We start from the raw sequence: 15788 nt of genomic DNA, 5'->3' as shown, positions 1-15788 counted from the left end.
TCAGCTGACAGTGGAAAACGTTGTCCTGGCAGGGCCTTCCTCATCTACTGTACTGGCCAAACGCAGTCTCACTGCACCCGATCAACTGCTGGTATTAATAGCATGATGAAGATACATAGAAAACACTCAAACGTTACCATGTCAAAAAATTACCACCTGGCACTGTGCCTCTCGGATTGTCAAGAACCATACCCCCTGCTTCTCTTGTCTACCACAATTACCTCCATGTCCACTTATTTACAAGGCAGCAAGGTCTCCCTGGTTGCTATGACCAATGGCCGGCCAAAGAAATGTGAGGGAACGAATTTCATAGTGTTGGTACAAAATAACAGCATCTAATCAACCATTAGGTGCATGTATAGAAGCATAATACACAGTATTCCAGTGTCTTCTTCCTCTGCTTCCAGAATGATAACCGACAATTTGAAAATGTGTATTAAAGGACGAGCCATTTTCAACATTTCTTCATATAATTGGTCCTCACTAATGCCCATTATATGGTACCATTTTTGTCTACACCGTCTGTGTCTTAGAGGGCGGCTGTGGACAGTTCAGAAACCCGCCCACCAGTGACATAATTGATGGCTAAGGCTTTGCAGGCTTTCTATTCCTGGAAAGGTAGCATGCTATAATGGAAGCCATTGTTCTTGCATCAATAAAAAATGAGAAATCATGCGTTTAAAAAAAAACCTGCCTAATGATGTCACTGGTAGGCAGGTTTCTGAAGTGTCCACAGCTCTCCTATGAGACACTGACAGAGTAGAAAAAAATGGTACCATTTTATCATCATCATCCAATTTCCATGCCAAGGACCTCCAAATAGCCTCCCTACAGCAAAATGGCTTAAAATATTTATTTTTTTAAAATAGGTGTGAACCTGCAGATCTATTTTAGCCAATGACATGCCCAAAATAGGGACACAGGATCGAAAGTGGTTAGAGTGGCATAATAATCTTATGAATTTAACCTAATGTGCTTTATAAATAAAGTTTGAGTCAATTGGAATTCAAATGACAATTTTTATGATTTTTTTTTAAATGACGCATGACTCCATCCCTCCAATTTTCCTTTCCTTAAAAAAAAAAAAAAAAAAAACTGTTCTATATACCAGAAACATTTACCTCTGTGGGAATGACTCAGCTAAGAGCACTGCTGAACCCCAATAGCATAATAATCAGCTTCAGTACTCTCTAAACCTATAAATAGAATAGCGGAGAGAGAAAGGTAAAGATGCTTGAGCTTGAGGCTGAACAAAGGAGGAAACGTTTGAGGGAACAGCAGAGCAGAGAAATGAGAAGAGGTATTGAAAACATCAAGATACAAGGTTATTCGAGAAAATATGACAATTTTTATTTTCGAAGTCATAAAGGACATTGCGATAAAAATAAAACAAAGGACCACTATTAGGGGTACACAGTATGTGAGGTTCAAAGGTCCTACAGTAAAAAAAGATAGACCCTGTGTGGAGTTAGGGACATAAGGTTCTGTACGGTGGTGGGCTATCAGGGACATGTTAACGATGACTGAAGAAGCCCTGGGGATGGTTGTACTTGAATGGCTTCAGGCGGTTGGGACCCCTGAAATACAGAGAGAAGAGAGAGAGAGAGACTTCTTAGTTATCTTCACAAAGATGAATTTGCATCTTTATGTCTTTTACTGTGACTGGACTGTCTGTGTGCGAGCGGTTCAGTGGCCACTGCTACGGGTCTGTACCTGACAGTGCGTAAGCACATCTTTTCACGGGGGAACTCCCGAGGTCCTTCTACGCTGTCGTCTTGGCCGTCAGTCTCCAAATACACATCCAGACAGACACACAGGCGTGCTATCTGATTGGTCAGTAGCTGGTGGCCTGGACGGGGACCCTGGAGCTCATTTTTGAACACATTCACCTCACTCTCCATGGCCTGAGACAGAGTAAGACAAATGACGTTCAAATACTGAAAAATGATCTACCATATAATAAAAAGGTAACTTAAAATACCTGCTTATAAGATAAATTATATTCACCTGTTTCCTAGGTTGTGTGTTTTCCACTTTCTGTCGATTTCATTGGATATCATTGGTCATCTGACCAGTTTCATTGGATTTCATTGGATCAAATCGACAGGAAGTGGAAAACACACAGCCTAGGAAACAGGTGAAAAGACAAAGATTATTATTATTTCTTACTCTGAGGTTGTCATCGGTACGTCCACTTCGCTCTCCCTTCCAGCTGAGCGAGAGGGAGAATAGAGGAGAAATTCCTGGGTAACGGGGGCTCAACACCACCGCAGCCTGGAGACGAGCTGAGGGGATAGAAAAACTGATTAAGCAATCTAGTCACAGATAGAAAACTGTAGGTTTGTGGTTAAGTCCATCATCAATAGTATGTACAGGGGCTTTTTGTTTTGCTGCCCCAACACTGTGGAATGCACACCGCATTACCATCAGAGAAGCTCCAGCATCTCACCCTCCTCTGTTGACCATTACACCCCTCCCATTCAGACTGCCACCTTATGTCAGTTCACGCCACTGTCTCTCCCATGTCTGTCAATCATCGTCTCCCAAATGAAACCCACAACCTGCTCATCTGACATCCTTCCCTCTCGCCTCCTTAAAGAGTCTTTCAACAGCCTGGGTCCTAGTGTCCTGTCTATCATTAACAGCTCCCTCAGTTTGGGAATTGTCCCGTCATATTTCAAACACGCCATTGTTCAACCCATAATAAAGAAACCAAGCCTTGACTAGTCAAACTATTCCACTGGTTCCCAATGTGGGGTTCAGGGATCCCTAGAGGTCCTTGAGGGGGGTTCCAGGGGGTCCACAGGTAAGAGAGAGAGTATACAACTGGAACCAAATGGACCCTTACGGGTCCATTTGGTTCCATTTATACACACTCAGAGGTAAATGAACACTGAGAATTTTACAGTGTAGTTCCAGAGATAAAAAGCATATCGAATGGGGGTCCATGGCTTAATGCATATCAAACTGGGGGTACTTGAAAATAAAAAGGTTGAGAATCACTGAACTCGTCTACACAGTCCCTGTGACGTACCTGTGCCTCTCTCCACCACACCCATGAAGTACAGGTCAGTCTCCTTAGCCAGACCAGCATCTGTCACATGCTGCGTAAATGTCAGGTCCTGGCATGGGAGAGAACAGCAGAATATCAGTCAAATGTGAGTCTGTGTCCTTGGCTTTGTAGGTTTACTACATGCAGATTCTTATCGTGAAGGGCATGCGTGTGTCTACCCTGTACTCTTGGTATGCGATGGTGGTCCAGCGAGCCAATCGGGAGATGACTTTGGCAGGAAAGAGATGCTGACTCTCACTGGAGACTGGGACGATGCTGTGCTCTGGGGACAGAATAAAGAATGCGTTCAGTGACATTCACAACGTCCGAGTGTTGACCATATATCAAGGGATGGATGAATAAGAGTCTCGCTGTTGCACGTGTGTGTCATTTCTACCCAGTGAGGCGAACTGTTTGTGCAGGGCAAGGCGGGACTGGACACGCCCCCTCAGCAGTTTCATGGTACTCTCCATGTGGCTGGCACTCAGAGAACTGCCCCTGCCGCGGCTCACACCCTAGAAACAACACACAGCAAGGTCACATCACACTGGTGTACCTCCATGTTATGTATTCGGTTATTTCGTCAGTGTTTTTACACTCTCAGAGCCTACTCATAGCCGACTGAACAGTACAATTCTCAGTGTTCATTTATCCACTATAACTCTTGGAGTGTACAAATGTAACCAAATAAGTTTAATTAAAACGGCACTATGTAACTTTAAATGAATACATTTTTATTTTGTCCAATCTGTGTGTTAGAGTATGCCAATACAATAAATACAAGAACGCTCGCCCCATAAGACGCTCGCCCGGGTCAAATCCGGGGACATTGGAACGGTCGCCACCAGGTATTCCTAAACGTAACCTCAGTAAAATATGCCTAAACCTTTGACCTGATGGTCAACATTTAATTTATCCCCCGAGCAAGCTCAATGGTAAAGAAAAATCAGCACTTGCGCAGGAAACCGGGTTAAAATCCGGGGTAGAAAAGGAAAGTTACAAAGTACAGCTTTAGGATACTGTGCGGGATTATTACCAAATTCAGACTTCTATGTATCACTTTTGAGGGAAAGCAACAGAAAGACAGATATCCAATGATTTTGTAAGCAACTTCAGTTTTTCTTACATTGTTGAAGATGTTTTCAATATCTTCATACTTGTATCTTTCATATGATGCCTACCTAAAATCCCCAGTGTTAATATATCCTGAGTTTACAAACCAAATGGACCCTTACAGCTCCATTTGGTTCATTCCATTTGTACAACCTCCGTGTTTAATTAACAATTTTAACAGGATTTTACTGTGCACCTACTCTATTAGAGATGTTATTATACAGCTGTACATCATACACCGTGTGATTATTAGAAGTGAACAGCCACACACCTCTGGGGCATCGCCGGGAAACTGCAGTCCTCCGAGACTCTGGACCCACAGGTAGGGGTGGCCCAACTCCTCAATGTAGTCAGCAAATGACACGATCCTTACAAGAGAACAACATGCTTCAATCTGCTCGTTTCATACAGTGACACAGCGAATGCAATTTCAAGCTCATCGTGCTATAAATATATATCACTGTCACGCTAGCATAGTGCTATTTCTGTTCCACTAAGTGAGACCTAAAAGTTGCCAGCCGCGCAAGTCTAAAATCTATGAGGTGATGTTGATTAATTTGTTCCTTTTATGTTATAGCTGCAATAGCACTTAGTAACTTGAAAAGTGAAGTGAAAGGTGAATCAAAGAAAAGTGATTAGACTTTTCTGGACATATTGTATTTAATTTTAAAAGGACCATACTGATATTTTTAGCACATTGATTATGACTCACGGTACACATTACATTACTGTCAACCATTTTTCAAAGCATACATGACTTGTTGAATTTTTTGACAATTTTCTTTTCTTTTCTTTTTTAAATATATTTTTGGGGGGCTTTTCTGCCTTTATTGATAGGATAGTGGGCTGGCAGGAAATGGGGAGAGATATGGGGGGGTGACATACAGCAACGGTCGTCTGGATCGGGAGTCAAACCCGCGACACGCTGACAAGCTGGATTACCAGCATATGTGGCATGCGCGTGGACCGGTAGCCCAGCAGACACCCCCCATGACACTCACTTGAGATAGGTAATCCACCAAATATCAATGGAGGTTTTCTTTTTGACAGTCATTTTGTTGTTGCGCTTTAATGCATTTTAAAGCACAAGATGATTGAAAAATCTAGCCAAAAATCGCCGGTATGGTCCTTTAACATCTATTTAAAGCTTTGACGGACCTAAAGGTAATTCACCCTGTTGTTGCAACATGCTTAAGATCCTTACCCGACTTTATCAAATTGGTAGCGGTTAGCTGGGTTGGGTGTTTCCCGGCCCTGGTCGTTGGCATAGAGGCAGTTGAGTAGAGTATTTGAGTTCAACAGCTCACTGGTAGAAAATAAAAAGATATTAGAATATACACTCACAAAAACAAAAACAAATCCAAAGTGGGACACAGGCAGCACACGCACACACTCCTATACACACCCTGCACTGATGGCTGTGGTGAGGTCAGTAGCGGTGGACACCTTAGTCTTCACAGTTATAATGTTGAGGTTCATCAGGTAGTAGAAGAACAGATGGAGAACACTGCCATCTGGGGAGACATAATGTTACCTCATTATGTCAATGCTTAATTCAACTGCATATTTTATTCATTAATAAATGGGTGGGGGGTATAATAGGGTGCGGACACTGACGGGATACTAATCATATACAGACGGTGATCACTCAGCAGTGCCAGTTCTCAATGACACTCCTGTCACTCACAGCCACTACTAGTAATGCGGTCAACATAAAAAACAAGCTATTACACACATTAAAAGGAACATGGAGGGCTGGGAACCCACCAGTGAGAACACAAGAAGAGGGGTAGAGAGGGGATGAAAACATGCTTACAGAATGCTGTAGCTGCTGCTGTTTCATACTGCTGCAAGCATCTCTCTCACCTCTTGTTTCCTCCCTCCCCACCCTTTTTTTGGTGCTTTAGATAGAGTTACGCCTGCAATGCAGATCCCCCCTCCAAACTGCCACTGATACCTCATCACCAATAGGGGGCAGACTAGGGTCAAGTGGTGTCACGACCTGATGAGTAATACTGATAGTAGAATGGGCCAAACAATACAGAACGCAGCTTTGTTGTATTATGAATGTTTGGGTCAGACCTATTGCAGCTATTTAAATGGTAAATGGTGCTTTTTATATAGCGCCTTTATCCAAAGCACTTTATGATGTGCATTACTGTTAAGCCTTACTCTTTGTACATCAAATAAAATAACCTACGCACGCACACTTTGTGTCAGAGTGTTATGTCTGTTATGACTCTCAATGACCATAATAGTTTGCCTCAAACATAGAGAATAATACAACACCATGTTCAAACCCTGCTTTACCAGCTGGCCTATCCCTCTAACAGGCTATGGTTGGTCTCTGAGGCCCCGGTATTGGCCTCAGTTGCCTAGACCAGGGGTCCCCAACCTGGAGTCCACAGAGCATTCACTGGGGGTCCGCGACACCCTGCCTCACAAATTTATATTAATTTTATTTATATGCCTTTCTCTACAAACAATTGACCACGCCCCGGGGCGAAAACAATCTCGTCCGGCCTGCATTGTTATCTCAGGCCTGGTGGAGATAACAACACAAGGCACCAACCTGCTCATTGGAAGTAGTTGCTCAAGGATACTTCCGACAATAACCCAGGGGTTGCTGGGGATCGAACCGGGAACCAAAAACACATATGACATAAATTGTGATTGTACCTTTACACTTGAGATCTAAACAAAGGGACAGAGGGTGTCTCTTCAGCATCTCACGTCGCTTATCATCCAGCTGGCCTCCTGTGGTGGGCCTTCTCCTCTTCTGTAAGATGAGAACATCAGACAGGTAAACAACACATGAGGGTAAACCAAAAGAAAAAGGCAGAGGATATTCAGCCGTCGGGCGGCTTGTCGGTTAAAGGGATAGTTCACCCCCAAAATGACATTTTTCCTATCGATTAGTCACCACACGGAGACTTGAATATATTGATATTTTTTAGTTTTTGTCGCATTCCTAAGCGAATAATTTGATGCCTACCACCGCTAGGCAGCGGTTCCGATAGGAGACACAAAGGAGACTCTTTGTGTCTCCTACCGGAACCACTGCCGGTCATCAAATTATTGGCTTAGGAATGCAACAAAAACAAAAAAATATCCATGAATTCAAGTCTCCATGGGGTGACTAATCGATCGAACAAACGTCATTTTGGGGGTGAACTATCCCTTTAAGGGACGCTAAACCACTGTGCGCTCTGAACGGATTCAGATTCTAACCCTAAGCAAGCCAAACCCATATCATACTAACAGTACCTAACCTGAACTAGCTGCCAGCTATAACCATGTGATTGCCCCTTAACAATAAGATGCCGTAAATAGTGGAGAGTTTGACGGATAAGTATCCACTACCAAAGAAAAAAGCTAAATACATGTTATACATTGTGCTATATCAAGTCTGAGATCAGTAACAAACATGTATCTAATTTCAGCTGCTCACAAGCAGTGAAATGTGATCTTGACTTTACATTTCAATCCTTGACAATTACAGAACAAAATTGACCAACATGCAGTTTAATGGGAGGCACGGATGGAGGGAAGAATGGAAGGAGGAGAGGAAGAATGAAATGTGAGACCTTTCAAACAGAGCTGTCCCTGTGTGAGAGACGGCCACTCAGCCAGCCTAACAGGAGGCCCACAGAGGACCGCCCTCAGCAAAAGAGAAGTCCCAACAGAGCGATTAAAAATAAATAAAGACAGATATAGAAGAAGACAGATGGAGTGTGGGAGAGAGAGAGATCAAGAGAGGTGGGGGGGGGGGTCCTTGATGATGCTGTGTATATGCTAGTGTGAGCTCAGGTTACAGTCACCTAGCCATTCTCTGTAAATATTCCCAGAATCCCTCGACTGGCACCAAGCCGGACGCAGGAAGCAATCAATAGCTCTTCCCTCACACTGTGCAAGTCTGTGCCAGACCACAGTATGAGAGGGCTTCAGGGGGGGCCACAACTTTTTGATTGTGGGTATGCAAGAGGAGAACTGAACTCACTGACGTGTGTGTGTGTGTGTGTGTGTGTGTGTGTGTGTGTGTGTGTGTGCACGCTTATGTGTGCATGTGGGAGAATGAGTGAGCGAGACCAGAGTGAGAAAGCAACAGACACACCGGGTCGTCTCATGGTGGAACTCACAGTTTTTTCCTGCTCCTCTTCTGCATCGGAGTCACTCTCATCATCTGGACGGCACAGAGAACGTGGAAACAGTTTACATTCTTTCTCACAAACATTTAAAACATTTCAAAAATAGCGGAAATTGCTATCTTCATCCACAACGCATCAAGTTATATGCCATTAAATGTAGTCTCAAAGCAATTTGTTAGATTCTCAATCTTGCATGCAGACATTTTTTGTGAGTCTCAGTGTAAATATGTATCTATATACTATGTATGTCCACAGAATCTAACCAGTCCTTTCCACCCCTAGCCTTCACAAAGTTGTCAATGCCCTTATTTCATCTCGCCTGGACTACTGTTAACGCCCTCTACTCAACTCTCAGCAAGGGATCCATATACTGCATGCATTTGGTGCAGAATGCAGCTGCCAGACTCATTGCTGGGACTAGGAGATCATAGCACATAACCCCAGTAGTAGCTGCACTGGCTGCCAGAAACCTTTAGAATTGATTTCAAGATTTTATTGTTAGCTTTTAAAGCTCTTAACGGCCTGGCAGCTCAATATCTAGCTGAGCTTCTGGAACCACATGTGCCTGTCCGTCGCCTGAGGTCCTCTGATTCGGCCCTACTAGATGTTCCAGTCTAGGCGGGTGCTACCTCCATAAACATTTTAAATCTAAATCAAAAACCCATTTTTATTTAAAAAAAAGCCTTTTTAACCCCCTAACAGCAGAAATGAATGCATCTATTCTCACTGATAATGTTATTGGGTGTTGTTTTTGTTGCTGTAATTGTTTATGATTTATTGTTTGATTTTAAGTTGTTAAGCACTTTGTAACTTTGTTTAAAAAGGTGCTATATGAATACATGTTATTATTATTATTATCTAACTATATAAATGGCGAGCAACTTCCGCACCCTCGGTGGCGACACCCCACAGCTCTGTTATCGAATAAACAACGCACCGCCAGACCACATGTCGCCTACTGACTCGCCACGGCGGCCGCGCTGAATTTACGCCTCGCGTAGGGGACATCTCACTGCTCACTACACCGTTTCCACCGCGCAACATAATTAATTCTACTCACCAAATGTCGGACAAAACGGAAGGGGAGCCCGCTTCGTACCGTTTACCGTGCGCACGACCTCATCACCACAACAGCAGCCAGCCGCTGCGGGGGTTTTTCCCTTTTTTTCCAAACTTTTTTTTTGGTCACCATTTTCTCCAGGCACCATTTCTGGTGTAACGTCGGGTGTTTCTTTTCACCAGCCAATCACCTTTCACGTTGCCACGTCCGTTGCCACGTCGCGCTGACGTACGCTAAACAAGCGCTGCCGTGCGCACAATGCAAACGAGCCCAAAGGCGCGCAAAAATAAGCCGACCATTGCTTAGACACAAAGTCAGACCTGGCAACGCAGCCTACGCCAATCATGTGTGAGAGATCTACAAGCTATGGGGCAGAGACGCCACCGTATCTTAGCAACAACTACAGCGCTCACTCTCATTGGTCGTGTCACGCTAAGAGCAGTCTCCAGACAATGGCATCGCAGACAGCTTGCTGTTACTGCTGTAGCCATCACAGGCAGTTGCAGCACGACGGACAGGGCGCTGTGATAGCTGCCATGTCGCTAACGCTAACCTGGTTGTCATGCCTGCAGCGGCTGTGCAATCACTTTGTCAACAATGCACGTTCGTGTGGTGAATGTCTATATTGCTGCTCAGTTCGTCCATTGTAGATGGTGTATGTGTTTGTGTGTGTCTTCTGGAGAACTATGTAGCTCCACAGCAACTACAGTAACTAACGTAATGGCAGGACCGCCCCGTGCAACGCATGTTAGGCTGCATTATGGTCATGTAGTAATTTCAGATAATTTCGCTCCGATTAGAGCAGTGTTTATCAACCCTTTCACGCCGCCCCCCCCCCCCCCCCCCCAAATACACGTACTTGATCTGGGACCCCCCCATTCTGTTTGACTCCGTTCCACAAGTAAATATTGTGAAAATAGCCGATCTACAAGCTCGAAACGCCTCACGTTGAGAGGCTTTGTAAGCTTGGAGATCGGCTATTTTCTACATGATTGCCTCTTTCTTACATTCTTTGCCAATGTGGCCCATGTTTTCATAGCATAGCTTATTGACTACTTCTGTTGCAGAAATGGCCATTTCCTTTACTTTCGGTTTTTTATTGTCTCCGCCAGGCCGAAAGGCATGGCGCAAGACTATGTTTCACCCCCTGTCCGTCCGTCTGTGATAGCTAATCTCTCACATCGTTGACTTGATCGCAGCAAAATAACAGCCCGATGTGGAGAGTCAGTGAGAGCTGGATAAACGACGTAAAATGTGTCAAAAGGAGTCTGTACGGCTGTCGATAAATGAACACATGACGTCGGTGGGAGAGGAGATATTGTGTCTTTTGGACAAACAGCAGCGTGGTGCTGATGTTTGTTGTGTGAAGCAGCTTAATGTCAGAGTGTTTGTGTTGGAGCGCCTCAGTGCGGCTGCAGAGTTCATGTGCAACCTCTTCCAGAGAGACACAGAGACACTAGAAACTCTGCTGGGGAAAAAAAACACTGCTGGGCATTGACTTTCCTATGGACATTGATCTACACACTGCAGGTATATCTGCTACACACACAACATCAAACTACACACTGCAGGTATGATGCAGCGTTTGCATTACAGCCAGCATGCCAGCGTAGTTCCCATATGGTTTCAAGGTGGGCTAAAGCATATGGACCCCATGTCAGCAATGTCAGCGGCATCCACTTCAGTCCCAACTGCGATGCCCATGCAGGCTATAAGTAGCTTCTACCTGCCCCTTAGCTGGGCCCCAACTAGCCATGTGTATGTGGGACCAAGGCGGGTCCTAACTGGGTTTGCCCATGCAGGCTTTAACTGGGTTCTACCTGGGCCCTAGGTGTACCCTAACCAACCACAGTGCAGTGCCCATCGCTCCAATTGTTGTGACGTCAGGGCTCTCAATACTGCACATTGGTGGAGGAGGAGGGGCCGCAGGGCGACCGCACACATCGCTGAACCAATGGTAGCCCACGGATGTTTCCTCTGTGGATTTACAATCTGCCCCTCTATGCCACATATCATCCGCACTACAGGGTCTTCACTGACCGAACCACGGCCCCACTGACCCTCATGACGCTACGCCACTTAAACGTGCGGCAGCATGCGCTGGGTTGCCAGGTTTGCACAGCCTGCGGCAGAAACAAGCAACCACCTTCATGAAAAGAAAAAAAACACCGAAATGCTCCGCAATGTTCCAGGGGTGTCCCCGCGCGTCCCAACACTCCACAGGGGGTCAGTGGACCATCAGGGGGTCCGCGGACCCCCTGTGGACCCCCTGAAACATAACAAATATTATTTCTTCAAATTTTTTCCTTTTTCAAAAAAACTTTCCACAGTTTCACTCCGGCGATTTGGGTCCCCCAATATACACACGGCCACGCTGGGCCCCGTGCGCGGCTGGGGTTGAGGGGGGCGTAGCCCCCCGAAACTCTAGTAATGTATATATACTGTACATGTGTGTGTGTTGTGTGTATAGAAGAGCTTTTACCCTGGGAGTCCTCTGGAGGTTTGGATAAAGCCTTGGCCTCCTCTACATCTCCGCTGATCGACACACACAGATTCTTGTCTGAAATATTAACAAGAGAAAGAAATCCTTAAGACGCCAAGACTCACTTGATGCTCCCAGACGGGCTATAAAGGCCATAACATGTGCAGCGTCTGAAAGACATTAATAGCTGCTTACCGCAGGCCTGTCCATAAGCAGAAGCTTGAACAAACAACACGTAGAGAGACGGGGGAAGGTGCCGGGCGATCTCTGTCTGTTTCTGAGTCTGCTCAAAGGGCATGGACAGATACTCCTGCACTGGCAGAGATGCCTGTGAGAGGACAGAGGATCAATACATAAGCGAAAGAAAATACACCAACAATTAACTGTAAATCCACAGCAATGAGAGATGAAAAAGCATGCTTTCAAAATTTAACAAGAGAAGACAGTCTAATAACAGCGTGGCTTCCTTCCACATGTGTAACGCAATAATACGCTCTCATCCAGAGTGTGTGTACCTGCATGATAGCGTTCAGTCCTGGCTGCAGGCTGCTCAAATGCTCCTTCTTAACCTCAATGGTCTTCTGTATCTTCTCTTTAGTGGTTTGAGACTCCTTGTATTTCTCTGCCAGCCTATAACCATCAACAATATATAAACGATCAGGTAAAAAAACACCATCCAATACAGTGCTTTATAAATTCCACATGGTTGGGACCCGTGTGTATAATGTGTCTGTGAACCTCTTTCTCTGTTCCAACTCCCAGTCGAGTCGTGCCAGAGTGAGCTGGTGGGAGTCTTCTTTGGTGATGTGGGGCCTGGATATCACTAAGGGGGCATCCTTGTAAAATTCTTCCTCACTCACCAAGTCGATCTCTTCATGCTTAGACCTAGAACAGGGAAAGGACGTTTAACTTTGTAAAATGTAGATTTGCTGCAGTAGAAGTGGTAAATATGGGAGCACAAATCAATATATAGCAAATAGTTTGGAAACATAATATTGACTAATGCAATATCTAGGCTATATGGCAAGTTTTTGGTGCTGGGCTTGGCCTAAAACAATCTAGTTCATTCATGTGATTTAAACAAATTTCTAACCATTGGCTACATTGATTTATTGAACAGCTTTTGGCCAAACAAAGAAATAACTAGACCATGTAACATGTGTATCATAATATTTAGTGGAAATCTCATAATTATTGTGCAGCCTCTAGTAAATATACTTACTTGAACTCCAGACATTTGCTGATTTCTTTCTGCAGGTGCATGACCTCATACAGGAGGTTCTGCAACTGAAGGTGCAACACGTCCACTTTTTGCTTTGCCTGTGAGAAACGTCACATAAAATCAAGATAAAGATGAGAATTCTGGAACATTTTTGATGGACTTCGGCTGTCAGCATTGGTGTTTTCCTTAAAAGTCTTTTTAAATTAGTTACCATCATATACAATCAAATATTGTGTAAAACAGAATTACTTTGGCAAAGTTGAAATGTTTTGCCAACCCCATAGTTCTAAAGGGACATTATTGTAGAGGGAAAGGGGTTCTCTTTTGGACTGTGAGTGAGCTCATCTTCAACTGTCTCACTTATGGAACAAGTTGCATAATGCATTAGGCGACTTACCTCATGTGTCTGGTCTCGACCTCTCTTTAGTCGCATATGAGCCAAACGGTTGAATTTCTTCAGATTCATGAAATGGATACAGCTCTGCATTCGTCTCTGCTCAACCTCAGCAGACTGAAAGGGAAAGAGACCTCTTGTCAGTTTATCATACATAACATCCTCAGTGTTAACCTAAATACGAGTGTACAAATGTAATTAAATGGACGTAAGGGTCCATTTGGTTACATTTGTTCACTCTCAGTTGCCAATTGATAAATGAATAGAAGATTTTACTGTGTAGCCTAAGTGCATCCTCAGTAGGTTATTATGTAACTGTACTTATCAAGCAGCTGACCAATGACACTCTAATAAGCTGTCCATATACCACTGTTTTTTCTCCTCCTGCTGTCACTAACCACAGGCGTAGTGTGTCTTTGTCCGAACCACCACAGCTCCACCTGTAGGCTCTACATTCCCCTGTGTTTTGTTATATACCTCCCTGCTCTGATATAGTCTTCAGATTATACAGAACATGGAGTAATATCATACTGTATCTGTAGCAGAAACTGATCGCCAAGGTTTCTGACATACTGTAAGTATTGTTGTGGTGAAGACAGAGGATCAGCATTGTTTATACCTGGTATGGAAAACTGTGGTGTGGTGTAGTCTAGTAAGAAGAAAACCTGCTCCATAGGAACACATGCCTTTTACTGACAGGAAATGAATTGTATTAGCATGTCCTTCTTATAAGCATGTCTATCAGTAACCTGGGAGTTGTGGTGTATTTAAATTTGCACTGACTGTGTGACTGTTTGCTTGATGTGTCTCACCCCATCCTTAGCTCCATTAGCTTTAAGTTCCTGTATCTCGCCCATAAGTTTGGCCAAACTCTCACACGTCTGTTTGTATTGCAAATAGTCCTGCTCTGGATCCCGTCCATCCAGCTCCACCTCTTCACTGTACACGCGGACATCCTGGGAGCAAAAGAAACGCATACATCTTTGCACAATGTTCCACTATCCAATGCGGCTAACTTGATCTTTCTTCCATAAAGCCCCATCATCATGGGGTCATTATTGAATGTTGAGGGTTGTCCAAGGAGGCCCCCAGCTCAATTGGTTAGTATTATCATCAAAATCAGAATTGGTTAGTATTATCATCAAAATCAGTTTAACCACATTAACCACCTTTAATACTTCAGCTATTCAAACCTACAAGCTCACAACTAGATCTGCTGTTCTTTTTTTGGTAAATGTGTAAAATGCATTTTTAAAAACACAAATTTATAAGGGGGTCAATTCAAACAAACCTCTTTTCAGATTCAGATGGGGGTCTGCTTACATATCAATGTAGGGGTCCTTGACTTGAAACAATCAGAGAACTACTGATCTGGGAACTGCATCTCCCACATAGTGGGACATCTATCTATATCTCCTCACCTGCTGGTCTCCATCTCTGTTACGTTTCATCTCAGGAGTTCCTCCTTCACCGCGGAGCACCTTCGCCTTCCTCTTCTTCAGGGCATCGGAAGACATGATTTGCTGGCTATGTAATAGAATCATTAATCAGGATATATTATTGTATATCATTAATGTATGTCTTTAAATGTCTATAAATTGAATACACAGTATTCAATTCATTCATTCACAATAATAATAAAGCCCTCAGGGCTTTGTTATCCTTTTTAGCACCATTGTATAATCGTCTGTCGCTGGCTGTACTATTTGCAAATCTGTTAATAAGTATTAAATCAATCAATGACTACTAAGAAATCGTAAACCAAAAAAAATCAACTATTTGCCCGCTAACGTTAGCTAAGCTAGCGCTGGTCCATGGCGTTATGGGATACGGAGTAGAGAACTCTTAACGCTACGGACCAGAGCTAAGGGAAGCAGTAGGTCAATGGTAACTTGATTGATTGATGTACTTTATTTAGTAAGACATGAGAACAGTACATGGCAGTACATAACAGTACATGGAAGTACAAATTCGCAATACAAGGTCTACTAAACTGGATAGCTCAGTTAAGCACGTAGCTTGTTTAAGATGAGATCCCCATGCACACAAATCATGTTGAACTAGCTAGCACTGAAGCTAACGTTTGTTACTTTCACTCCTTTAAGAGTTACAAACTGATCGAGACACTTCGTGATTGGGAAGTTACCCAGAATCATGTGCTTACCTGTTGAAATAGAAAGAAATCAAATGAAATCTATTATTTGCGGATTATTTCCTCATTAATAACGCGTGTACACACAACACACCAGATTCTCTTCGTCTTGACGTAGACCGCTGACTCTACGGAAGCTTATCCAGGCCATAAAGGCCTCGGTGC

The 15788-nt window shown here is 43.8% G+C and overlaps 1 protein-coding gene across 2 annotated transcripts; it reads right to left on the bottom strand.

Moving 5' to 3' along the window:
* Positions 1-1331: 1331 nt before the first annotated feature.
* On the bottom strand, positions 1332-15753 carry thoc5 (THO complex 5). Of its 2 annotated transcripts, none has more exons than XM_084054845.1 (20): positions 15636-15753; positions 14893-14998; positions 14284-14427; positions 13475-13588; positions 13078-13175; positions 12594-12740; positions 12371-12485; positions 12051-12183; positions 11856-11933; positions 8305-8348; positions 6845-6944; positions 5571-5679; positions 5370-5471; positions 4437-4533; positions 3450-3567; positions 3232-3335; positions 3035-3122; positions 2170-2285; positions 1714-1904; positions 1332-1577 (listed from the first exon to the last, which is right to left on the bottom strand). In XM_084054845.1, the coding sequence occupies exons 2-20, from the start codon at positions 14986-14988 to the stop codon at positions 1514-1516; spliced, it is 2058 nt and encodes a 685-aa protein (XP_083910971.1). In that variant the 5' UTR covers positions 14989-14998; positions 15636-15753; the 3' UTR covers positions 1332-1513. The 2 variants fall into 2 exon arrangements, with proteins under 2 accessions (XP_083910971.1, XP_083910972.1); XM_084054846.1 differs by having other exon boundaries at positions 15718-15726.
* Positions 15754-15788: the final 35 nt, after the last annotated feature.

The sequence above is a fragment of the Gymnoscopelus microlampas genome (genome assembly GCF_963454915.1).
Source record: "Gymnoscopelus microlampas genome assembly, chromosome: 4".
Taxonomy (NCBI): domain Eukaryota; kingdom Metazoa; phylum Chordata; class Actinopteri; order Myctophiformes; family Myctophidae; genus Gymnoscopelus; species Gymnoscopelus microlampas.
The sequence above is the reverse complement of the archived record's forward strand: the minus strand, read 5'-3'. Positions and strand labels throughout refer to the sequence as shown.

Coding starts and splice junctions, on each gene's coding strand:
- thoc5 (XM_084054845.1), bottom strand. CDS start 14,988: ATGTCTTCCGATGCCCTGAAGAAGAGGAAGGCGAAGGTGCTCCGCGGT. Junction 14,428..14,892: donor ACAGAGATGGAGACCAGCAG/GTGAGGAGATAT, acceptor TTTTGCTCCCAG/GATGTCCGCGTGTACAGTGA. Junction 5,472..5,570: donor ACCACAGCCATCAGTGCAGG/GTGTGTATAGGA, acceptor ATTTTCTACCAG/TGAGCTGTTGAACTCAAATA.